The 26,350-nt window shown below is 36.9% G+C and overlaps 1 protein-coding gene across 3 annotated transcripts in view; it reads right to left on the reverse strand.

Annotated features, from left to right (window-relative positions):
* COL12A1 (collagen type XII alpha 1 chain) overlaps positions 1-26,350 on the reverse strand; it is a 119,036-nt gene that overhangs the window by 72,516 nt on the left and 20,170 nt on the right. For all 3 annotated transcript variants that reach the window (XM_064597777.1, XM_064597776.1, XM_064597779.1), the window contains exons 10-20: positions 25,587-26,189; positions 24,158-24,430; positions 20,432-20,704; positions 18,532-18,804; positions 9,573-9,845; positions 4,270-4,536; positions 3,621-3,813; positions 2,621-2,742; positions 697-846; positions 496-615; positions 232-396 (exon numbers count right to left, since the gene is read on the reverse strand). In XM_064597777.1, coding sequence (XP_064453847.1) covers positions 232-396; positions 496-615; positions 697-846; positions 2,621-2,742; positions 3,621-3,813; positions 4,270-4,536; positions 9,573-9,845; positions 18,532-18,804; positions 20,432-20,704; positions 24,158-24,430; positions 25,587-26,189 — 2,712 coding nt within the window. The remainder of the gene's footprint in view (positions 1-231; positions 397-495; positions 616-696; positions 847-2,620; positions 2,743-3,620; positions 3,814-4,269; positions 4,537-9,572; positions 9,846-18,531; positions 18,805-20,431; positions 20,705-24,157; positions 24,431-25,586; positions 26,190-26,350) is intronic.

Below are 26,350 nucleotides of genomic sequence, written 5' to 3' on the forward strand. Positions count from 1 at the left end.
AGTACATTTGTCCTCTTGATCCATTACTTTCTTCCAAGAAGCCATGTAGTTCTGTCCCGTTACGAGGGGCAAAGAAGAAAATGAGTTAACTTCTTGGCATATCATTTTGATAAATTATGTGATAGGGAAAATTGTTTGGGTTTTTTTGTGCTTCAAAAACTATTTTTTAACTACAAAAATATCCTCAGCTTTTGTAACCCCAGGGGCACCGGTAGCCTTTTGAGTGCTTACCAATAGCAAACAGCTCCACGCCTTCATCCTTGAGTTTCTTTGAAGGTGCCTCAACATCATCTTGTGATTTTCCATCGGTGATGAGAACACCAATTTTTCGAGCTCGAGGCCTCATGCCAGCTTGGGTCCTGAAGCTCTGTTGACGAATGAAATTCAAAGCCATGCCTAGTGGGATTTTTAAAAGAGAACCAGTCACATCATTACTCAGTCACAAGTTCTGACCAAAAGCAAGAGCTAAAAGCACACCACATCATCCTTACTCACCTGTGAGAGTATTGCCTCCTTTGTATGGTAAGTTTGCCACAGCTTGCAACAAGCCCTTCTTGTCTCTGTGAGCATTTAGCTGCCACTCTGTTCTGGGGTCCCCACTATATTGAGCAAGAGCTAAAATAACATCACTGGCATTAGCATATATAAAAGAGCATGATGAAAATGTCTGAAGGTCTTCAATATTGCCAGACCTACCAATTTGTACTCTTTTGGGACCAATCTCAAAGACTTCCACAATGCGAGAGATGAAACTCCTCACGGTTCTAAAATTTGCCCGGCCAATGCTCCATGATCCATCCACCAGCAACACAATGTCTGCTTCTGCTCTGGTGAGACACTCCATCCCTGACATGGCAATCGTGAGACAGGACAGAGTCAGGAGTAAATTCTTAGCAGGGTTACTTCCTAGCCATGCCTCTGCCATCCCTGGATGCTTGCCTAGCTGCTTCAGTTCTGTAGCTTAGCTTTGTGATTTGGAGGTCAAGATTCTGCATACATGTCCATATGGTTCGTTAAGCTAAAATAACATTCATGAGAATCACCAGTCCCTCCAATGATTATTTCTATGACAAATCTTTCCTTCATCTTTGACTCTATTTCCTGGCCACAGTTGTAGACCCTGGAGACTTAAATTAAACCATCACTGTAAATGGGAATGGGCTCACAAACCCAAGAGCTGAAATAAAAATGAGAATGTACAGCCATCTTTCTATAAGGCATTAATAATTTTAATAAAATTTTAATGTGCTCTAAAGATTAAATGCTGCAGTTTTCCATAAGATGTAATGGTCATTAGCAGACAAGTATGAAATGAACTGATAAAATGTGTGAGCTAAGAAAGGTTTTAGTGAGCTAAAAACATCTCTTCTAAAATAATTAAGTTTCTGGGTAATCATTCCACATATCATGAAGGATTAGACACATGACTCTTAAAATTAGACCTTTTTGAAATAAAGATACCTTGTTTTAAAACCTGATAGCTATTATATTACTGAGTTGGTAGCTGCTTAACTTTATCATCTACTATGTATAACAGTTAGGTAAATACAGATGGTGAAGTCTGCACATTTAAAAAAACAAGAAAGAAGGAAGACAATTTAGAAGAAGTATGCAAACAAATATACAAATTGAGAGCTGTAGAGACAACAAGCACAAACACTGATACAAAGCTAGGGTGCTTTGGAAAGAGAGAAAAATCCCAATATCCTCAGTGCACAGGCTACAAAATAAAAATATAAGTCAGTTAATATCATCATAACAGAAACAGTAGAACATTCATACAAAACAGCAGGATTTGACACTTCCATTTATTTTATCCACATCCATATTTTTTAAATGCCCTCTTTTCTGGGAGCTTACATTACCAGCTATGACTTTTCCAACTTCTTGCCATCTTAGCATCTGATCTTTATATTGTTTTAAAAAGCTCATCGAGAAAAATTAAATGATGCTCATCGCACTACAAAGGTGTCTTTCACATATAGTACACTCCATCAGGATTGAGGACTCCCAGATACTACTCCAGACACCTAAGCCTTTGCGAGCCTTCCCCTACCCTGCCCAGATCTACTCTTTTTTATCAAATGCTGGAAAATATGTGGAAGTAAATTCTATCCACTACTTCCACCTCTAAGAATGTTCAAAACTAGCCTTCCTGCACCTCGAAGCTGTAATTGTGGCAGGAGCAGGAATATCTAAAGGGTTCATGTTACCGTGTTGCTTCCCAAGTCATGGTTGTCCACCTACTTATATAACCCAACTCTGCTTGCTCGGCCCAAATAAATCATTTCGGCAACTACATTAATAAAATAAAATTGCATTTCAGTCATCAAAAAGAGAGAAAATATATATTACCTACCCACTGCAAAAACTCATCTTTAAATAATACAGTACTATGCAAGCATGGCAATGCTGACAAGACAGACCTTAAAAAAATATTGCCAAAGATATGCTTAGCTGGATATTTGAAGATATGTTTTTAGGCATGTAAATTATTTAAATACATTTTAGTATAAAATGTTTATAGCTGCTTTTCACTGTGTGATTAACCTAACAGTTCACACCTGAAGTAGTTTCATAATATTAAGATTTCCTAGGAGAATGTAACTCAATTTCTTACCAGAAGATAAAATGGGCATTACAGTTGTGTCAGAAAGAGTTGTCATTTCTTGTCCAACAAGTGGCGAACTTTCTCCTCCATCAAACATTCCAAAAACATTTACTTTATAGGTGGTACCTGCCCTGAAATGTTAAAATATATAGTCTGTATGTATACTGGCTCAAGTGGTAGCATATTTGGCTTTATTAAAGACATTCATCTTGATTTACAAACATTCACTTAAAGCAGGTTATAACAAACTGCTTCGAAGCAATGGGCTTCAGGAAAATAATTTAAATGTTGTATCTTACAAAGTAACACAAAGTGCCTGGCACCTAGTGGGCTCAGTAAATTTCATTCTCTCTAATCTGATAAAAGTAAATAGTGAGCGTTTATATAGATTTCAATATTGGCGCAGGAATGATTGAGACAAACAAACTTTCCAAAAGGCAATGCACAGTAGTCCATTCTTTCCACTGTAATGAATGTAGGGTGCTGTTCAAACTCAGACTTCCTTGTTTCCCGCTGCACAGCCTGAAGCGAGACCTTTAATCAGCCCACCCTTCCCCAATCCTGCCAGCTGCCACCAAGCACAAAGTCCTGCTTCTCTCTCCCGTGGCCCACCCTGGAAGGGGATTCATACTCAGCATCTCAGCGTGAGTCACCTGGGCCTTTCCAGAAGGCACAAGAACCCCACATTTCCACGGGCTTGGCTAAGGACAAGCTGCTTTGGGTGAAATCGTGTAATATGGACGTTAATTTTTAAAAAGCAGTATGTTATTGAACAAATGCCATTCCTGATCTCTTAACAACAAAAATCATTAAAACATTACAAAAACTTCTGCTGGCCTCTGAATCCTAACCTCAACTTCAGCAAGTCCAAGAATAAGAGAATAATTTCCACTGATGCTGATTCTAAACCCTCCGCTAGCAAACACATAAGTGATTATCTGTGGAAGGCCTACTAATTTCCATAAATTATTCAATCTTTTAACAAAAACTGAACATAGTTCATTCTTACCTAAGTTCCTCCAGAACAACTGTATTGTCATATGGTCCAACCACTAACTCCCCCAGTCTTCTGTCATCCCCTGTGGGGTGGAATGTGACCTTATAACCCTTTACTTCCCCGGGGGCAGGCTCCCAAGTCACTCGGAAGCTCGACATGGTTGGGTCAGATGTTTTGAGGTTTCTGGGCGACTTAAATCGAGAGGCTGTAAAGATAAAAAATTTTAAAATATTATCCATAAGACTAAGCTTTGGGTTTTTTATTCCCCGCCCTGCAGTAAGAAATTGAATTAGAAATATCTAAGTGATATACATGGGAATCATCACATACATCACACTTCAAATTGTATATTTATCAAAAGGGTTAAGTCAGGCAGCACAGGATATAGTAGCCAATAAAAATCCTGATAACCAAGTGCTACCAAGTGGACATATAAATAATTCTCACAACTGAGAAGATTAGATTAGCATTCGAACATTAATATATAGAATCATTTTACCAGGAACTAGAGTGGTAAAAATAGAATGCTAATTAGGCATCCTATCTAAATATTATAATTTAATTTATTACAGAATTAATTTTAGATATTTACAAATAGATGTATGAAAGCCTTCCTTTAAAATATCATACTCTTCCCCCCCCCAAAATTATTATTTTATACCTGTTGTTCCTGATCCTTGCCTAAGCTTTCCTTCTCCTGTCTTATACATTGGGAGAACTGTGATGTCATATGTAGTCTGGGGTTGAAGTCGTTTTAACACTGTTGAGGTGACTGTGGGTGGCACTTTGGCAACCATTTGTCTCCCACCCCCACGGGGGCGATACACAACCCGGTAGTTGATGACTTTCCCAGGTGCTGGTTTCCAGGTAGCTCTCATTGTGTTTTCTGTTTCTTCATCCACTTTCAAGGTTTTTGAATCTTGGGATACTGTGAGATAAAAGGAAGATTACATGTATACTCTGAAAGAAAATACACACGTCTACTTTCCCATTTATGTGAAAAGAAACTGTGGTTTCTTAAATATGTACGCTGTGCTCTTGCTTAGCATTATGATCTCTCATAAATTCATAATGGCGTGTGAGCCTAATCTTGGTGAGATCATGGTAAGATGTTTTCTCTTTATCTAGCTAATAACTAAAAAATGGAAGTTCTTATTGCACGGATTTCCTTTTGCATTCTAGGGACTTTAGTAAAGAAAACATCCATTTCCGGAGATGAGCTTTTAGAATTTTTATTATATTTCCAGCTGTAAATAATTCTTGTGGCAATGATGCTGTGGGGAATACTAAAAATCATGAATTTAGGGTCAGAAATATTATTTGAGTCTCTTCAGAAAAGGGTACAGTCTATAAATGACTAACTAGAGTTCTCTATTATTGTTAACACTATTCTTTCTGACTGCCGTGGACATGTAAAACTGAATACAAAAGAATAGGAAATTCTAACACATAAAAATATCTCAAGGGCTCTAAAGATAAATCAGTATACACTGAGTGTTTTAGGAAACGTTATATGTAAAAAGTGTTTCATAAATATATAATCAATATTATTTATTAAATAATTTTTACTAATATCTCACAATTATCAATAACTGTATCAGAAACAGATCATCCCACATCCACAAATAGCCAACACACATCTCTTTTCTTTTACATAGTTAGAGTTTATAAGCAAGATCATTTCACTCAATTCAATAATCTTAATATTGGGCGCCTGGGTGGCTCAGTTGGTTAAGCGACTGCCTTCGGCTCAGGTCATGATCCTGGAGTCCCGGGATCGAGTCCTGCATTGGGCTCCCTGCTCGGCAGGGAGTCTGCTTCTCCCTCTGACCCTCCTCCCTCTCATGCTCTCTGTCTCTCATTCTCTCTCTCTCAAATAAATAAATAAAATCTTTAAAAAATAATAATCTTAATATTGAAAGGTCATAAGCATTTTCTAAACAAAGACACTAAACTGAAGGAAACATTGCAAAGAATCTTTCTTAATCCTATGAGAAATTTTCATGTTCAAATAGGCAAGGACTACATGAAACATCTAAAAAATCTGAATAAACTAAATATATACATTGAACAACATTTTTCAAACATTGGACGTCAGGCAATGTAGGAGAATGATCCCTGAGAGAGAGAAAGAAATAAGAGTGAGATTTATAGTTATCCTGGCTTATTGCTTAGAGAGAATTTCCAGCCTCAGTTCAGGAAGAGAGAAACCAGATGGAGCCTGGTGATCTCACTTAATTGAGGAGATAGTTCTGTGATGCCCAAGGCATCTAGAATTGCAGACCAGAGTATTGAAGAGGAGATGGTGTAACAGAGGGAAAAGCTCCAAAAATCTGCAAGAGGTCCTCCTGGAGTCTTCAGCCCAGTACTAATCAGTGCATATGCGTGAGGAAACTACCCAAAACTAGGGAAAGAACCACCCAAAAGGAGCAGAAGGAACAATTGATTCCTAGAGTTCATGCAGGTCCCCAGTAATGCCCCACTAATGGGACAAAGTTATCCCTAAACTAAAGGATCCTCTGGTCTAGTTCTAACACAACTTAAATGAAAGCTTGAGAAAAATTAAACTACATCCAAGTAACTTGACTGAATCCCAGAGAAAAAAATAAGGATATTTATAAAAATGTAAAAATATCTGACACCCAGCAAAGTAAAATTCGCAAAGTCTGGCATCTAATAAAAATTACCAGGCATGCAAAGAAGGAAAAAAATGTGATTTATATGTTATAGGCTGAATGGTTGTGTCTCCTCAAAATTCACTTGTTAAAGCCTTAACCTCTAATGTGATAGTATTTGGCAATGGGACCTTAGGGAGGTAATCAGGATTACATAAGGTCATAAGAGTACAGTACTAATCTGATGGGATTGAAATCCTTATAAAATGAAGAGGAGACATCAGAGCATGCTCTTGTGACCCCCCCACCCCGCCCACATGCAGAGAGGAGGAAAGGCCATGTGAGGACATAGCAAGAAGATGGCCATCTGCAAGTCAAGAGCAGAGTTCTCACCAGAAATCAAATTCTGCCAGAACTTTGATCTTGGACGTCCAGCCTCCAGAAATGTGGGAAAATAAATTTCTGTTGCTTAAGCCATCAGTTCATGATATTTTGTTATGGCAGTTGGAACTAAGACACCCCATAAGAAGAAGAAAAATCAAACAGAACCAGAAATGACACATAGAACATAATTATTCAAAAGGGACAGTAAAACAGCTATGACAACTGTATTCCAGACATTGATAATGGTAGAAGAAATAGTAGGCATGTTAAGTAAAGACATAGAACATATAAAAGAGACTCAAACTGAACTTCTAGAGATGGAAAATGCAATATCTGAGATGAAAGATACATAGGATGGTATTGACAGCTTATTCGAAATTGCAGAAAGAAACATTAGTGAACCTGTTAACAGGATAATGGAAACTATCTGAAATGAAACACAAGAAAAAAAGATTGAAAAACTCAACAGCACTACAGTAAGTTGTGTGATAACTTCAAACAGAAGTTATGTATAATTGGAATACCTAAAGAGAGTGGGGGTGTAATAAATAAAGTATTTGGAAAAAATAATGGTCTAAATATTTTCTAATTTTACAAAACTATAAACTCACAGATCCAAGAAGAACAAGAAGCATAAAAAAAAAAACCATGAAGCACATCAGAAGCAAATTGCTTCAAATCAGTGATAAAAAGAAAATCTTAAAAGCAGCTATGTGAGCATAAGGTACAACATATCTTACCCTGGCTTTAATGGAAAACTTTGGATATTAGGGAGAAGAAAAAAGCCCCTTTGGCATCCCATGAGTAAAAAGCAAGATTTTTCACTTCACTGACAGGTACGCCACACACTATAAAATGCTGCAACATTCACATTGTAAGTTCTTTTCACATTTTAGAAACTCTCACGAGATGCTTTCCAATATCCAAAGCACCTCTGCTAAACCAGCTGCATTGGACTGGAGAGCCAATAGAAAGGTTCACATCTGCTGGTTTTCTAGCCACAATGCATGGTTTCATTGTATCAACAGTCTGCATACCATATTGCTAAGTTTTAGGTAAAAGCAATCCTGAAAATATTTCCAAAATGTCCTCTTGGAAGTCTATAAGAAACTCTAAGAGAATGACCTAGTGACTGCCCAGTTATCCATACTTTAGGATTCATCCACCACCAAAATAGCACATCTGACTCAGATTTCTCAAGCACTTTCTAAATTGCTTTACTTCCCACAAAGAGAGCAAAATAAAATATAACAAAATGGTAGTAGCACAAAGAAAGTTTCCTGCCTTCTTTCTTACCTGCTTAGATGTTTGAGCAGTTTGCACAGAAATAAAACTCAAAAAAACCAAAAACAAACAAAAAAAACACATGTTTCATTCCTCCCTAGTCTGCTCCTAGTTCAAAAGAGACCTTTCTGTTCACTTACCTTTAAATCAATCAATTAGCCAAGAAATACTGATAATTTCTTAGAGGCTCAGCTTCTTGGAGAAGAAAGTTTACTTAGGATTTCTGCTAACATATTTGCATTTAGCTAAAACATATCCCTTGTGGAAATTTTCAATCCCAAATAAATATCTGAAGACTCAGTCTTTTTGGAAGAAGACACAATGGAGGATAATTTTTGGAAAAGCTTCCCTCTAAATACATATACTTTCGTAATTGCTCAACCACATGAATTGTATCTTTACTCCTACAGATAAATTTAGCTGTATTTGTCATATCTGACCTAGTTTATATCATGATTTCTCTTTACAACAAATAAATTTCTGCCAGAAATAGGAATGAATTTCTGCCAGATTCTTGAACTAGATGAGCCAATATATTCAGACACAACATTTCATTTACTACCATGGAAACCAATCATGTGAATATCTGAGAAATAAGCCTTTTCACATATTTAAATTTCCAATAAGGAGTCTGATTTTTTTTTAATCTGGTTAATTTTGACACAAATTTAAATTTAGACACATCCTACTGAATTTGCCAGTGATTAAAAAAGAGAGATGAGTTCTTCAGACAACTCAGACCAAAAGACTTTAACTCAAGGACAACTTAAAATCAGGATATGGGGCTTATCTGCAATTGCTCATGGCACCCCCCCTCCCCTCCTTTACCAGAAAAATTCCTCAGTCCCTCCATTTCTTTCTAATAAAAGGAAATGCAAGAATGTGCCATTCTTTCCCCTTTTCCTAAAACCTTCCCAGAACAAAAGGAATACAATTTTCTCCTATAAATTCTTAGAAATGCCTATGCTTAACAAACGGCTTCTTAGGGAAGAGAATTAAGGAAGGTTGGCACATCTTTCACCAACCAGCTGATACTAAATGATGATAAGTCAGTCAAAATCATTCGCCAGAAAGAATATTAATGACATTAAAGTACATCTGAGCCACCAGAAAACTGAGTGGACTTTTGATTTAACCTTACCAAATACAAGAGGGATAAAGTCAAGTCTCTAGGATTGGTCTTGGGCATATAATAATCATAGTCTCCATAGCCACTCTCAGTCAACTCTAAGTGGCTAGGCACTATGCTTGGTGCTTTGCACATCGTTATTTCATTTAATCAAGACAACTCTTGAGACTGCAACCTACAGATAAGGAAACAGAGACTCAAAGAAGGTTAAGTAATTTGCCCAAGGTCATACAGCTATAAATGGGCCTGCATTCTGTCTCCAAGGCTCCTGATCTTTTCACTAGTTGACTTTCTTATCTAGTTGACCATCCTATCAGGAAAAAAAGACAGAGACAAATATAGGTAGTTGGATGGTATTCAATATTTCAAAATATAATTTTTATGCTAAGTGAACTAAACCAACCTGAATTTAAACCAGTCTTTAAAGATCCTAATTTTTCATCCCCATTTATCATATAACGAAAAATAAAGGCAAGTGATTAAACTGTCACTTGAGCTGATAGCTATTAATTAGCACCAACACACACCCAACACACTCATGATGTTACCTACATTCAGTCGTGACTTCTCCATTTAAAGGTTCTCCTTCTCCACTGCTGTAAACTGCAAAGACTGAAACCTTGTATTTGGTCTCTGGCTGCAGATTTTCTATCACAGTATGAATTGCATCTCCGGGAAGACTTTTCTCTCCAGTCTCAATATCATCATAAAGCGATTTCCATGAGACCCTGTAACCTCGAACCATTCCTGGAGCAGATGTCCAATACGCCCCAATTGATGTGTCGGTGATATCTTTAGTAACGAAATCCGTAGGTGAACCACGTTCTAGAATAGAAATTAAAGGGGAATCATTTTTCAATGTCTACTAGATATGTAAATAGTCCTTCATCCTGGTGGACATCCTAACTTGCTGGACTCAAACTCAGTTTGTCTAAAGTTGACCATTTCTTCTTTCTGAGCTGTCTGTCCTGTCCCATTAGTGGAGCAGACTGATGGAATAAAACTCTAGGTTCCTTTCTGATTCCTACCTATCACCCTGCTCCCCTCATGTTCAGTAAGATTGGAAGGCCCTTCAGGACAAGGACGCCACCCAAACATGAAGGAGTACATGCCTAAAAAAATTGTTCTCCAGGGGCGCCTGGGTGGCTCAGTCGTTAAGTGTCTGCCTTCGGCTCAGGTCATGATCCCAGGGTCCTGGGATCTAACCCCGCATTAGGTTCCCTGCTCGGCGGGAAGCCTACTTCTCCCTCTCCCACTCCCCCATTCTTGTGTTCCTGCTCTCGCTCTCTCTCTCTCTGTCAAATAAATAAATAAAATCTTTAAAAAAAAATCGTTCTCCAAGGGAAAAAAAGTCATCTAAATCCCAAAATTTTACCTATGTCAGTCTACTTTATGACATAGCCATTGTTCACAAAGATCTTTATTTCTTTACCATCATCTTTTTCTCTCTGATGTAATTTAAATAAGTTCAGTTTCAATGTATGACCTATAATAACTTCAACAATTGCATATCACTTGCAAAAATTAATTCCAGCATCATTTTTTGGTGAAAACTCTATTTGCTCATGCAATTTAAAAGGAGAAGTGCAAACTTGCAATATAGCTTAACTCTAACGAAACTAAAAACCATCATTCTTCTGGAAGACTTCAAAGCGATTAGTCATCAAAATAAAACACACCACTTGTTCTAGCTGATCGAAAATGTCTGCTACTAAATTTTGGCTCTTTCAATTCAAAAAAAAAAAAAAAAAATACAACCCAAATGGAAAAATATGGAAACCAAAACTTAATAGGAGGCACAGATGTCTTCCAATAAAACCCTCACTTTCCATAATTTAAATGTAAGATAAATATACAGGTCACTTTATATTGGCTACCTTTACTAGGGTTTATGCCACAGCATGACATAAACATAAAACTATCTGCCTCTACAGCATACATTTCACCAGTAATTGTTGTAAATTCAAGCAAATGATATATAATGCTGTTACAAGATTTTTGAACCATTACTTTACTTGAATCAAAGAGTAAAAATGAATACCTTAAAAATACTCATAATTAAACAACTAAATTTCAACACAAAGAATAAAGATAACACTAAGTAAAAAAAAAAAAAAAGAAATCTGGGTAGACAGAAACCTATCATATTGTAGAGTTTAGAGGGGAAAAATAAATAAAACAGGAGCTGGGCATCCTACCAGACCCCAAGCACAAATGGAAAATTCTAACTCCATTATAAATAACTGTAACTGCTGACAGGACATCTCATCTCTGGAGGGAAATTAGTTACATATTTCACTGAAACCAAGAATACTTATTTTCAAGAACGTACTGACTTTGCTCCCTCAGTATTTGAGGCTAATTGTCACTTGAAGGCCTTCTTTCACTGTGTGGGCTACTGAAATGGCCACATAGCTTTATATTTTCTCTACTTACGGGAATATAAACAAACTGTTCCTTTGATCTAGTTTGGTTGTTGTTTTTTATGTCTTATTTTGTTTTGATCATTGATATCCCAGCAACTGGTCTCTAAGTTTTAAAGGCAGAGCACATGTTTCCTTTGCTTGATGTACACCTTTTTTTTTCACATGTGCCCCTTCCAAATTGCCTAAATTGCAGTTAGGTATTGCAGCCATTGCAAAATTGTTGTACTTGAAAGTGACTGAACTTAAATGAGCTAAAAACGGCACTGATGACATTCATAAGATGAATAAGTTGGCTAGACTGTGGGAATTATCCTCCAAATTAACACTGGAGTAGTTTACAATCATTTCAGCTTCTCGTCTGCTCCAGGGTTGTGTGTCTCAGCACATTCTCCTCCCTACTTTGTATAGCACTGAATTTGTGACATTATTTATTTCCATGACAACAGACATCAATCTCACAAACACAGGCTAATGATTCCACTGTGAGAAAACAATAGGAAAAGAATTGTGGTTGAAGCAAAAATACATTCACAGAGATATTTCTGGGCTGCAAACAAAAGGAGCCTAGTTCGCTAGACATGCATTCCCATGGATTTTAATCAACTGTTTTAACACTCTCAGAAGCTATAAACCTGGAACAAAATACTAGTGAAATTGCAATAAAGACCTTTGCAAGGTATCAGTGTCCCAAAAAGAGTCTGTAAAAGCACTTTTTAAAAAATACAAATGAAATACTAACTAAAAAACATTTTTAAGTTCTAATTAATGGCATGACAATGCTAATTCCAATGAGCACTGAGTAAATTCTCAATTACAGAAAACAATCCTCAAAAAATTATAGAATCTGCCTCTGACACCCAAAGGTGTCATTGCAACATTCCATGTTAGTAACAAAGAAATATGGAATCAAAAGAAAGAAGAAAGGCACCTCCATCCAGAAGCTAGGATTGAAAAGATAAACTGCTTCAATAAGCTTCTTATATGTCAGTCAGTCAGTTTGATAAGAATATTCCTAAATATTAAGTTTATACCATTGTCAAGCACATTGATAATTTTTTTTTCAAAAAAGCTAGAGGGTTGGGTATCCTAGCTGCTGCATTACACCCAAGAATTTTGAAGAATATGATGTATTCATGACAAGCAAATTTTATCAGACCTATAACCCTTTAAAAAATATTTTTTTTAATGGAATCTTGGCTTGGATAAATATTGGATTACAAAAAAATGAAGCAATTGAATTGTACCCTGTGATACAACTGGCAGGCTGTGAAGAAGCCAAGCTTGGCCTTAAGACCTGGTGTGTAACCAGCTGAGCAGGCTACCAGCAGGCTATGTCACCTCCTGGGGCCCTGGGGCAAAAGAATTGGACCAGATTGGATAGGATACGCAGAATCACCTGGGGTGTCAAAGAGTGGGCCTTGCCCAAATCAATTAAATTGGAATATCTGGAGATATGCCTAAGCACTGAAAAATCTTTTAAATCTCTATTATTCTTGGACGCCTGGGTGGCTCAGTCTGTTAAACGTCTGCTGTCAGCTCAGGTCATGATCCCAGGGTCCTGGGATCGAGCGCCACATCGGGCTCTCTGCTCAGCAGGGAGCCTGCTTCTCCCTCTGCCTGCCACTGTCCCTGCTTGTGTTCTCTCCGACAAATAAATAAATAAAATCTTTTTAAAAAATAAACAAAATAGGGGCGCCTGGGTGGCTCAGTCGTTAAGCGTCTGCCTTCGGCTCAGGTCATGATCCCAGGGTCCTGGGATCGAGCCCCACATCGGGCTCCCTGCTCTGCGGGAGGCCTGCTTCTCCCTCTCCCACTCCCCCTGCTTGTGTTCCCTCTCTGGCTGTCTTTCTCTCTGTCAAATAAATAAAACCTTTAAAAAAATAAAATAAAATAAATAAATAAATAAAATAAAATACTGAACTGTAGGTTTTGTCCTCAATATAAGGAACTTGGACATCCATAACACAGAAGAGATTATTTGGTTTGGTTTGGTTAGATTGGATTTGGGGGTCTCTTTTTAGAGAACCTAGGAAGAGAGAGGAATAAGAAAGGAAAGATGTCAGAAGACAAGCCTATAGCCTTTCTGCAGGAGGCATTACTGTATCTCAACAGGGGAAGCCATAGACAGGTCCAGGGAATAGGAACCAAATCCAGTAGTCTTTTTGCCCCTTTGTCACTATGCTTCCCAGAACCTGAATCCACTTCTGCTCTAGCAAAGGTTCCCAACTTGCTCAAGTTCCTCTTTTTGCTCTGCCCCCAAGACTTATAAATGTTTGTTTTATGATGTTTCAGTTTATTCAGGATTTCACATAAGTGGCATTGTTTTCAATAATATTTAATCTCACAGTACCTCTTTTCTGCTGTTCTGGGGCATATGCCTATGCTTTGTATATTACTTTTATTTCTGGTAATAGAATTTCTGGCAGTCGTTTCAAATAAGTCCTCTTCTATAATGATGGTATGCCTTCAACTTTATCCTTCTCAATAGTTTTCCCAGCTATCCTAGTCTCCCCAGTATAGTACCAGTATAGTTATAAGGAATAACATTCTTTTCTGTCATACGTTTAAACACCCAAAATTTATCAGTTTTTTGAAATTTTGATACTCAGCATTTCTGCTCTGTTTAAACCATATTTAGATATATTCAAAAGGCATTTTTCTCATGCCTGCTCACATGCGTCTCTGAGCTACTACTGTGGGAAGTAATTTAGACAGGTGTATTTCTCATGATCTGAACATCCACAAGGGGTTGATTTCTACTTTTTTCCACATACAAGGCCAGAGAACTAATGCCTCATTTATGTAACTTTCCTACGTTTCCTTAGCCCTTTTCCATTTGCTTTCTGAAAAGCAAATCATCATCCAATTCAAATATAATTATTATAACACAAATTAGCCAATGATGATAACTGAAAAATTAATCATAATGCAATGAAACTGTATAAATTGTTCCAGTCGGCTTTTATTGAGTTTCACATATCACTTTCAAAAATAGAAGTTAAATTGAAAATGTAATGTAAATCCTCTTCTAAATCAATTTGTCTTTTCCGTTAGAGCTCAGCTCAAAAGTCATCCAACTTTCCACAGCAGAATACAGAAAATCTGCTTCCACGTTTATGTGGAAACACACTTGATTTACAACCCCAGTGAATTAGAGCCATCATCCCAAAGTACAAAGTTCCCTATTGATAAGCTAACAACTACATTAAGCAATACATAGTTCTTGAAAACCTCTTAACAATTAAATCACCCTTCAACCGCAAAGCCTATGTGAGATTTCTTCCATAATTGTTATGTCTCCGATGTGATCTAGATATTTCTCTGATGAGCCATTAATGCGCAGGAAATGAAATACGAATTGTTCTTTGGGAATTGTGCTAAAGTTCCCTGGAAACCTCAGCGTTGCTATACCCAGAATGTATGATTTTTCAAATTATGAGATAGCAGTAAATCTAGGGAAACAGAGACCTTATTTAGTCCGTCTTGGAGAGGCCCCATGTTACTCAACATCATGCAGAGGAATTCCTATGATGTGCTAAAAACCTCATTGTAACAAAATGTCAGCTGAGTGAGCTTGGTTTGATGTACAGGAAGCTGTCTGTGTCTAGGACATTGGCAGGTTGCTATAGCAACTGAAACAAAGGAAATTTTGAAAAGTCATCTTTTCCATAGCCAAAAACCAACAGTCAAAAACAAAAAGAACCGTATTATTCCCAAACTGAAGTTTTCATTCATTTGTGGTAAATCTCGGAATTAAAATGGGCATTATTCATTTCAAGGTTTGTAAGAGCAGGTTTTCCTCTCTCTACACACTAACGGTGACAACTAAAAGTTCTACCACAACCTGAAGGACACTTACATGTACAACAGTCTTTTTAGTAATTACGTTAAATCTATTTTAACAACAACAACCGGGGCGGGGGGGAACAACATAAATCAAACCTAATAGTTTGTGCTCAGATTCCTCTAAAGTTTGGATCTGAAATAGTAATAAACACTGCCTGTGTAATTCTATTTCATACAGTACTAGAGCAAACCATGAACTTCCCTGATGCCGATGCTATAAATGTCTCTTCCAGGGACAGGGGCATTTTCTGATCATTGGCTACATTTCAACAAACTAGGAAACAGATTCAAGTTAGGGACGGTTGTAGACCACACTAAATATTTTTTTTTTACATTTTTTGATTTGAATAGAATGCACTTGAGGCGATCTATAAAATTTTCAACCTACAGAAGGCTCCTGCCGGCTGAGCCATGCCTCTGGATGGAAGAAACATTCCTTCAAGGTCTGCTCTTACCACCTTCTCTCCCAAGAGAAAAACAGATTAGAAAAACAGCGGCCCTCAAAAGCAGTTGCCTGGCTCTGTTTCGGGCTTTCCATTCCCTGCATTTACCATCATATCCTATTCTTGTATATGGTATGTGGATTTGGCTGAGTTAATACAATAAAATGAAATGGAATAACCAGGGGCAAAAATCTTCTACTATTTTAATTTAGTCACAACTATGCTTTCACATATTTGTCAAGTTTACCACACATAATGCAATGGGATAAATATGTTCATAAAATCAGGCTGTCAGCATTTTATGTAATCCTTCACTGTAGTAAAGAGCTTTGGTGTAAATAGAAAAAAATGTATTATTACAACTTAGTTATCAATCAACTATAGTTAATCATCTTGCTTCCCTCCTTCTCAGGAAATGGAAAACAGTAATTTTTAAGATTTATTTTGCTACACATGTATTTCCCTTAGACATAATTTCTGATCAAATACGTGTGTGTGTGTGTGTGTGTGCATGCACGCATGGGCACATACTCACACATGCATACAACTTGGTAGATTTTCTATACTACTTGTACAAAGCTATAAAATTATAAACAGTTCAGCTGTTCACCTGGCCCAGAAAAATCAAAGCCTGATAGAATGTGTTTGCTGTTAAATTAAAATGTGTATTTTGTTTTCTAAAGATTAATATATCATTCTCAGTAAAAATGCCTAATTTTTAACCCCAAGAAAATTCTATGTATGAATATATTTTTTTAAGGTAAGAAAATGCAGAAGAATATCAGAAGGTTAAAAGGTACAAGAAGAAGGAAAACTATTAAAGTATTTCCAAGATATTCCCTATAAGGGAGAAATTTTCACAAACATGAATAATCTACAATTATTCTGGAAAAAACAAAAGCTCAAAAGTTTATCCTTAAAAAACATCCTATAAACAATCTATGTTGAAAGCCTTTGGGAAGCACAAGAAAAGGAGAACCTCAAAAGGTCAAAACAGAAGAACAAACTTGTCAGAAATTCTGGATGTTGCTCCAGATACAAGGATGACATGTTTTATTGTTCGGATTAGGTGTCTGTAATTAAGGCAATTTCTATTTCTACCTCTTCTTACTTTCAAAACTTTAGTGCAGCTAATCAATATCTCTGAAATACTTACAAAAGCCATATTTTTAGATACCAATTCTAAAGTGAATGTCATTTCCTCCTGATGAATTTTATATACATATAGTATTTTACAGTTCCCAAAAAGTTTCACGTACAGTCTCCCCATTTGATCTCCACAGTAAATCTGGGATGCAGGGGAAGCAATGATCATCCCTTCTTTATAGATGGGTATACTGAGGCTCAGAGGGGTTAAGGAACCATCTCAAGGTCGCATGGCTAAGTAGTCAAACCAGGACTCTTGTAGTAATCAGTATTTTACATGCTGGTATTTAATCTTTCATTTAAATCCTCTTTTAAAAATAAATTTCATGGACTATTAGAATTAAACTCTCGATTAATATTAGAGATAGGATTGATTAGAATATTTTTTGGCTATTTGTGGGTTTTTTTTAAAGATTTTATTTATTTATTTGTCAGAGAGAGAGTGTGCAAGCAGGGGGAGCAGCAGAGGGAGAAGCAGGCTCCCTGCTGAGCAAGGTGCCCAATGTGGGACTCAATCCCAGGACCCTGGGATCATGACCTGAGCTGAAGGCAGATGCTTAACTGACTGAGCCACCCAGGCATCCCGGCTGTTTGTTTTTAATTCTTGACTAAATCTTGTAGTTTTAATGAAAACTGCCTACTGTGGGCCTTGTCCCTGTTAACTACAACATCTACAAACCTCCAAACTCCTGGATCCTCCAAATTTGACAGATATTTTACCTAAAGTCACTGTGATTTCGCATCACAAAAGATACTTCAGATTCATTTTCTTCCTATACTTACATTAAATAGGTCATATAAAAGATGATGATAACAAGAAGAAATCAATGCCTGATTTCTCATTTAGGCCCCAGACTATGGTACTGACTCATTATCATAACCATCCACTGATACTTCTTTTTAACATCACAACGTTCTTACTGTGGCTAGGCTAAATTTGTATTTTCTCTCTCTTACACAACTTACTTTGTAGTTGCGATGAGTTAAATGGAAGCTGCCATTATATTTCAAAAGATTCGAAGAAATATGAAGCCCTCTGACAATTAAGTCTGGAGAACCAAGCACACAGCTCCAGTCTTGTTGGTGGTTCTTGCTAAATACTGCATTAACTTCAACCTTCTAACAACACAGAACTGAACTTTAGAGGTCGTTTAGAAAACAAACAAAGCAGAAACCTGGATCCTCATATTTCTCAAGCTAAATGCTTTTATGCATGGTGAATGAGAAGAGACTCGGAGTCAGAAAGGGTTCCTGTCTGCTCCTAGTGATGGAAGCAGCTTTGTTACTGTGGGCAACCCAAATCCTTTTCATCCACAGATGTTTCCCAAGGTCGCTTCTCACTATGAAATGTCACACACTTACCTATTCTCCACTTACCCAGCCCATGGCTTTAAGAACATATTTCTATGGCCTTCTTATGCACTCAGCTCCCAGTATGCCTTTTCCTGATTAAATTTAATTTTTTACAGTTGCTTACATTCTACATCTCTGAATAAGAGGCAGTTTTGTAGTTACTTACTTTTCAATACAAATTCCTTTTAAGAGAAAGGAAAGCACGTTTCTAGACTTGATTCTCTGCAAACAATTGCAACTTCCTAAATGCAATCCCGAATAAACTCAGGGATTTCTACAAAACATGACAGTGATTACCTTCCAGTGTCGTTCCTTCACCATGAAGGGCATCTCCAGCCCCGGATGCATACAAAGCCGTCACAGACAAGGAGTATTGTGTCCCTTCGTTTAATCCTCTCAGCACAGTACTGGTCGTATGTCCTCTCACAGTGACCTCTTGAGTTTCACCCCCTGCCGCTGGGACGTATGTGATGAGATACTGTTTCACTTTCCCTGGTGCCCCAGTCCAAGATAGTTTCATAGTTGACGTTGTAGGGTCAGAAACTCTTAAGTCTCTTGGGTTCCCTCTAACTTCATTAAAAAAAACAACAACATTGAAATTCATTATTTAATAAAATGACTTGAAAGACATTTCGTTGCTTTAAGTGTGTGTGTGTGTGTGTGTGTGTGTGCGCGCACGCGCGCACGTGCATCAAATTTATATCCTGAGAGCTATCACAGCAACTGTTAACTGTTGACAAGCAAACAGAGCTTCAGCACTTCTAAACTGGGCCTTATGTGTTAGTAGCAACAAAGCAAAATGCATCCAATTCCTCTTCTGTGTTTACACAGGTTAGAATCTTTGACATTAAAAACTACAGTCTTTTCTCTGAAAGTGGAACAAAGCATTACAAATTGTAAATACACTGATTAGTATCACAATGTAGGTATCAACGCCCCCAAGAAAGCCTCAAAAAAAGGATTTATTGGCTATGAACTAAATGTAATGGCCAGAAAATACACTGATGTGATAAAAATGATAAATGATCAAAGGCTATCCCCAGAAAAAAACTTAAGAGAGGAAACAGCCCAAGTGAGACCTTGCCTTAGGTAAAACTCAAAGGCTGCCTATCCCTTTACAACTATGATGTTTGGCATTTCATGACTTTTCTGGTAGAGTGGTCATGTCATCCCCAAAGGGTCCCAAGTCACCCAACCCTGTGACACTCTCCACCGGGCACACAACAGCTAGCCACTTTACTCTAGAAAACAGAAAGATGAAGAGTCAGTGTCTTTTTTATGGTCCCCAGCACAAAGGCCCCTAGATCCCCAACTAGAAAGAGAAAAAGGAAGGTAATGATTTCCCAAAGGGCAGAGAGGAGGAAGAAAGCAGATGGAAAGAGAAAGGGTCTCGGCAGAAAAGGCTATTTAGCTAGGTTCCCCAGGGAGGGAAGTAGGGATGCAGACTGAGCTGAGAATGGATATTCCTTATGAATGTCTGCCTCAGATTCACTGCTTATCAGCAGCATGACTCAATTACTATTTAGTATCTTTAGCCTTGATTTCCTTATAAAAAGGGATAATAATATTAACAATTCCATTGACTCCGTGCATGGATCAAATGAGATAATATATGAAAAGCTCTTTGCACAGAACCTGATACAAATAAGTCCTTAATAACTGTTCATTATTGCTAATGTGTTGTTGTTGTTGTTGTTGTTATTTTTAACTTTAAAGATAGGGAATAAAATGAAAATTAGAAATGCCTTAATTTTTCTCAATGAAATAAATATTAAACATTAATAATTTGCAACAAATATCAGAATCTATCCTGGGAGTCTAACCATCCCATTTAAATAAAAACAGGTTAATATTTTAAAATCTTCCTGAAGAAGTAATAGCTAATTTGTTTCAATGGTGCATAGCAGTTTGATTTTTAATCCCTAGTCATCCTTCAATTTATATTAGAATATTTAATAATATTATTTTTTAAAGAATATTTAGGCCATATGATAGCATTTGAGTTCTATCAACACAAAAAATCACTGTCACAAGTAAGTGAAAAATTTGAGTAACCCAGTCTGAAAGGACTACAGTCTAAGATACTCAGATAATTGAGATAATGTCTCATGTGCTGTAGTGTCTGGATAGCTGCCTACAGGATCCCTTGAGGTCTAAGATTTGGGTTGTTACCATAAAGTCAGCATATTTCCTCTACCTTCTTCAGTGGCTGCATTTCCAGCCAACGGAGAGCCAGGTCCTGAGAAATATTCAGGAATTACAGATACTTCATATTTTGTGTCTGGAGTCAGGTTCTCGAGTGTTATCCTCCTCTGATTGGCAGGGGTCGTAACTTCTTTGCTTTCTCCATCAGCAACTGGTTTATATATAATTCGGTACCTTAAAACTCTCCCTGGAGCTTGAGTCCAGGTGATTTTAAAGCTGTCTGTAGTTTCATCTGTCACCTTTAGGTTTCGAGGTGCTCCTTTTACTGAAATTGGTTTTAAAAAAAAAAAAAAAGTTTATTTTACATAAAAAATGCAAACTAAGCTTTTGATCACCAAATTATAACATTTTTCTAAGCAAATTCAAAAGCAGTTTATTGTCAAACATTCTGGTTACAGCATTCATTTAGCCAGACATTAACTAGATGCTGAAACAACTAATACTCTGCAATACACAGAAAGAAACAAAGTACTGTTAATTTTTTTAATCAAATAAAGAGGTATCTAATAGTAAACTTTTAAAATCATAAATACTCTGTTAAATGGTAAATTCATGTTGACATAAAATTCAAGAATAAAAATACTTTATTTCTTGAAACAGGTAGCCAAGGCTTTCCCTCTAACTAGATTTTCTCAGAAAAGTAGAAAAATAATACCAAACACCCAGTTCTACCATATTTATCCAACTGAATGAAGTGTCTTGTCCAGTCAGTTCCACAGCTAACTTTTTTATCTATATAGTCATTTGACTTGGATAATTAGATTATACATGTGTTGGACCAAACACACTGTACTTAATGAATGCTAGTTGGATCTAAATCTTGAGGTCAAATTGCAATGGGGGTAATGTACATAGACTCACAATCTTAAATGGGATTTTCATTGAGCCTAAAGGAGAACATCATTTGGCTGTAGTTGGCAAACATGTTTAAATTACTTATTCATTTAAGGGGTAAATTGTCCATTTGGACCACACGTTCTTCTCAATCTGCTGGAGTGAAAGCACAGTGCAATACATCTGCATTTATCCCACATATAATTAGTTTATCTAAATAGCCAACACAGCAGTAGATCACTTCAGGGAGAAAGAAAGTGTATCCCTTAAGAAAAGCAATGGCAGCTGGCAGACTTACACCCATGACTCATTTTACATGGCAAGGAAAAAGACTAAATTAGCCAGAACAAATGAGGCAGATAAACTGATGAATTTGAATAGTTCCCCACCCCCCACTTATCTGCACGGGTTACATTCCAAGATCTCCAGAGGCTGCCTGAAACCATCAATAGTACTGAACCTTATATATACTATGTTTTTCTTATACATACCTATGATGAAGCTTAATTTATAAATTAGGCACAGTAAGAGATTAACAACAATACCTAATAATAAAATAGAATAACTATAACAATATACTGTAACAAAAATTATGTGAATATGGTCTCTCTCTCAAAATATCTTACTGTACTCAGCCCTCTTGAGATGATGTGAAATGATAAAATGCCTACGTGATGGGATAAAGTGAGGTGAATGACACAGGCATCATGACACAGCATGAGGCGACTATTGACCTTCTAACAATAGTCAGAAGGAAAATCATCTGCTTCTGGACTGTGGTTGACCATGGGCAACTGAAACCACAGAAAGTGAAGCTGAGGATCAAGAGGAACTACTTTACTAGTTTTGAAGCTGAATGTGTAATTTTGAGCCTTAGATTACCCAATAGTAAAAAAAAAAAAAAAAAATGACTGTTTATAGGATTATTGATGTGGTTAAATGAGATAATCCATGGAAAGCAATTATCATAGTACCTGACACATAAGCTGGAGCTCAATAATTGGCCTAACAAAGGTACTGAAATCAGAAACTTCCTTATTGACTAAAGAAAGTTTAAATTCCAGATTTCACTCAGACAATGGAATTGGAAATGTATTACCAAATGCTTTTGTTGGAGCCCAATGAGGGAAAACTAGAGCATATATGAATGCAGTTGGCTCTACTCAAAGACCCTCTAGACTTAAATTTCTTCTTGAGACATATTTCCATCCCCATCCTAAAGTGCTGAAGGAAAAGGGCCAGGCTCTTCAAGCAACAATATGGGCATTACAGAGAAATCATCAGAAAATCAGAAATATTGGGGTGCCTGGATGGCTCAGTCAGTTAAGGGTCCAACTCTTGATTTCAGCTCAGGTCATGATCTCATGGGTCTTGAGATCAAGTTGCACATTGGGCTCTGCGCTCAGCGGGGAGTCTGCTTGAAGATTCTCTACCTCTGCCCCACCCTCCACTCATGTGCGCATTCTCTCTCTCTCAAATAAATAAATCTTAAAAAAAAAAAAAAAAAAAAGGAAATCAGAAATATCTAAGTATGGACTTCTAGGTTATTCAATACAAAAATCATAAGAAAAGTAGTCAACTTAGGCCATTATTTTATTTGCTGGCCTTCAGGTAGAAATATACCTAAACTATGCATAAAAAGGAAAGATGAATCTTATTTTAAAAATCTTTCAGAGAAAAAAGATTCTCTAGCTTTTATCAGCAAGATATGCCAATATATGTTTTCCCTGTTAGCAAATACTTCTTTGTAACTATCTTAATTTCCTCATGCATCTGTTTCAGCTTCTTCACCTATCCCCAGTAAAAATAGAGAACAATTGACATGTCTTTTACTATTTGCGATATTTATCTTAAAGAGTAATTGCCTAGTCTTAGCCTTCTCGTAACCAGGTTCCTTGGTATCCTTTAAATGTCCAATGTAGTGAAATGTATCAGAAAGTACTCAATTCTATCCAGTAAAGAGGATATATCTAAACAAATAATCCTTAAAACATTTGGTAAAATTTGTACACTCATGTTCTCAGCTGCATTATTTACAATAGCTGAAAAGTGGCAGCAACCTAAGTATCTGTCTGTGGGTGAGTGGATAATCAAAATGTGATATAAACATATAATGGAATATCTTTCAGCCATAAGAAGAAAGGAAATTCTGACGCATGCTATAACATGGATGAACCTTGAGGACCTTATGCTAAGTGAAATAAGTCAGAAAAAAAGGTTGAATACTGTATAATTCCACTCCTATGAAGTACCTAGAGTAGTCAAATTCATAGAAACAGAAAATAGAATAGTGATTGCCAGGGTCAGTGGGGCGGGGGGGGTTGGAAATGAAGAGTTATTTTTTAATTAGTACAGAGATTCAGTTTTGCAAGATGAAAAAAGTTCTGGAGACGGATGGTGGTAATGGTAGCATAATAATATGAATGAACTAAATACCACTGAAATGTATACTTAAAATGGTTAAAATGGTAATTTTATGTTATATGTATTTTACCACAATTTTTAAAAAGAAAAAACATTTGGTAATATATTTGCCATCACATCCATAGATAAAGTAAACAAAATTCAGAAGTATTTGCACGTAACATGCTGAAATACGGGACAGAAAAATCTGGCCTTAAGCAGTATTTCAAGAGTCAATTCCATAGTTATTAACAGTTCTCTATACCTCTTAACTTCTAATTCATCAAAATAAATCTAGGGGTTTTTTTATATAAAAGTTTTTCGCTTTTTAAACAGATGTATGAAGAGCTGTACTTTATAGATGCTGAATCTTACAGAGGCATTCACCATCTCTATAGGGGAGACGGTTATTTCAAACTGTAACTTGGTTCCACAATAAATTGCTAGTTTTTGGAAAATAGGGTCAGAAACCTCATCTCACCTTCCACAGTGGTCTCCTCTCCAGTTAAGGGAACACTGAAGCCATCCTCATACTCTGCAGTCACGTTGACTAAGTACAGCGTCTCTGGCTTCAGGTTGTTGAGAATGACGCTGGTGCTTGACGCTGGCTCCACCACTGTGACCTCAGCATCCCCAGTAGCTTCCTTGTAGGTGATGTGGTATGAAAAAACATTTCCTCCAGCAGGAGACCAGTTAGTTTTGAAACTGTAAGAAGTCGTCTCAGAAAAACTAAGATCCTTTGGAGGCACATAAGCTATTTAAAAAAAAAAAAAAAAGGACACAGTTAAAATGTTTAAATCTATAAAGCAAAAATGGACCTGATGACTGTTTCTGAAATGGCTTATGTTCATTGGGGGAACAGTCATTGAGACAAACGTACTGAGTAAATATTCCACACCTGACCTCTGAGAGAAGGCCTCTCATTTACAGCCCTACCAGGCGGTCTTGATCATTTGTCTTGACCATTCACAATACTAAGTTACACTGTTTAAATGCTTAATTAAAATTTAACTGAATGGGGTTTCTAAACACAAAGCAGTAATGGAATGGTCCTGCCCACAACTGGAATATTCAAACAGTAACAGACCTAAAATGAACCCAGCAATATTTTCCCATTAATCCTCGGCAATCAGATATTAACTTTTGGTGGTAGACAGACATTTCAAAGTAATGATTAAGGAATTCTTCCTAACCAAAGAATATTCATTAAGCTAAATAATAGGAAGAGCCAATGTTTAAGGCTCACTGCTGGTCTCAAGGAATGTACAATCAAATTGAAAAGACAGGAGAGTGTCACATTATTAACAAAACAGAGCAGTACCTATGAACCCGGATGACTGGAAGTGGTAGTAAGTGTTACAGCACTAGAACAGCTAAGAAAGACTTAATGAAAGAGTTGGGACTTTTTACTGAATGCTGACAAATAGAATTTGAACAAATGAAGAAAAGAGGATAAGGAATTCCAGCTGTGAGGAACGGTGCCCAAAATTGGTCCAGGGAAGGGAATGCATAAGAAGAATTCAAAGTTCTAGGACTATGTTCTCGTCACCTTTAATTCAAAGGACTTGGCTCACCATCTAGCACATAGTAGACACTCAACTACAGGTTGTTGAATTGAATATGACAAATAGGTGTGATAAAGCTGGTGCCCAGCTCAGCTTAAGGATCTAGGATCAAAAACATCTCATGGCTCATGGTAAATAGCTTTTTCACCAATAAATACATGATCCATACCCAGGAGAAAGTCATATCTCAGCTAAATAAACTAAGCTCAATAGGTTTCTATAAGACAGGGAAGTTGCTTTTTCCTGTATGTAGAAAGAATCGGAGAAGCGTATTATCCACAATTTTAGAACCAAAAAATGCTTTGTTCATGAAGGGATAATTTTGGCTCTACAAAGCCTACTAACCTTTTTTCTTTATAGCTGCCAATTCTTGCTCAATTCTAAGGCAGATAGACTGTGTGAGTTCAAAAGATATTCTCTGAAAAGCATCAAAATCTTCCACTGTGAACACATGGGTGTCAGCAGGAGGAGAGGCAATAGCTTCTAATTCTGAGCGAACAGCATCCTTCACACCAACTGCAAAGATTTCCACGTCCGAATTCCTTAGTTTTATAGCAGGATCTCTGAAAGCATCTGAAGATTTCCCATCAGTGATAAGAATCATGACCTTTGGTACGTTGCCTCTTGAACCCTTGCTAGGAACAAATATTTTCTCTCTGACGTAAGTCATTGCTTTCCCAGTGTTTGTAGATCCTCCTCTGTAGGGGAAGGTGTTTATTGCTTCAATTATATCTTCAACTTTGGTGAATTTTTTCAAAGTGAACTCAGTATGAGGATCCCGGCTGTACTGGACAAGACTTATCTGTACCCTGTTTGGTGAAATCTCAAAACTTTTTACAAGAACTTCCAGAAAAGCTCTTACTTTAACAAAGTTTGCAATCCCGATGCTATAGGAACCATCAACCAAAAACACGATATCGGCTTTTATATCCACACCACGTGAGCATTCTGTAAAAAGGAAAAAAAAGCCCATTACAGTTCAACAAATATAAATTAATCATGAAATATAGATATCTGGTTTTCTTAGTAAGCACACTTATTTAAAAGAAAACCATTGCAAATATTTTGAAACTAAACCTGAACCAGTAAGACATACTGTCAAACAGACC

The sequence above is a fragment of the Mirounga angustirostris genome, unplaced genomic scaffold (genome assembly GCF_029215605.1).
Source record: "Mirounga angustirostris isolate CCGP_5_RB_7025 unplaced genomic scaffold, mMirAng1.0.hap1 SCAF_8, whole genome shotgun sequence".
Classification (NCBI taxonomy): Eukaryota; Metazoa; Chordata; class Mammalia; order Carnivora; family Phocidae; genus Mirounga; species Mirounga angustirostris.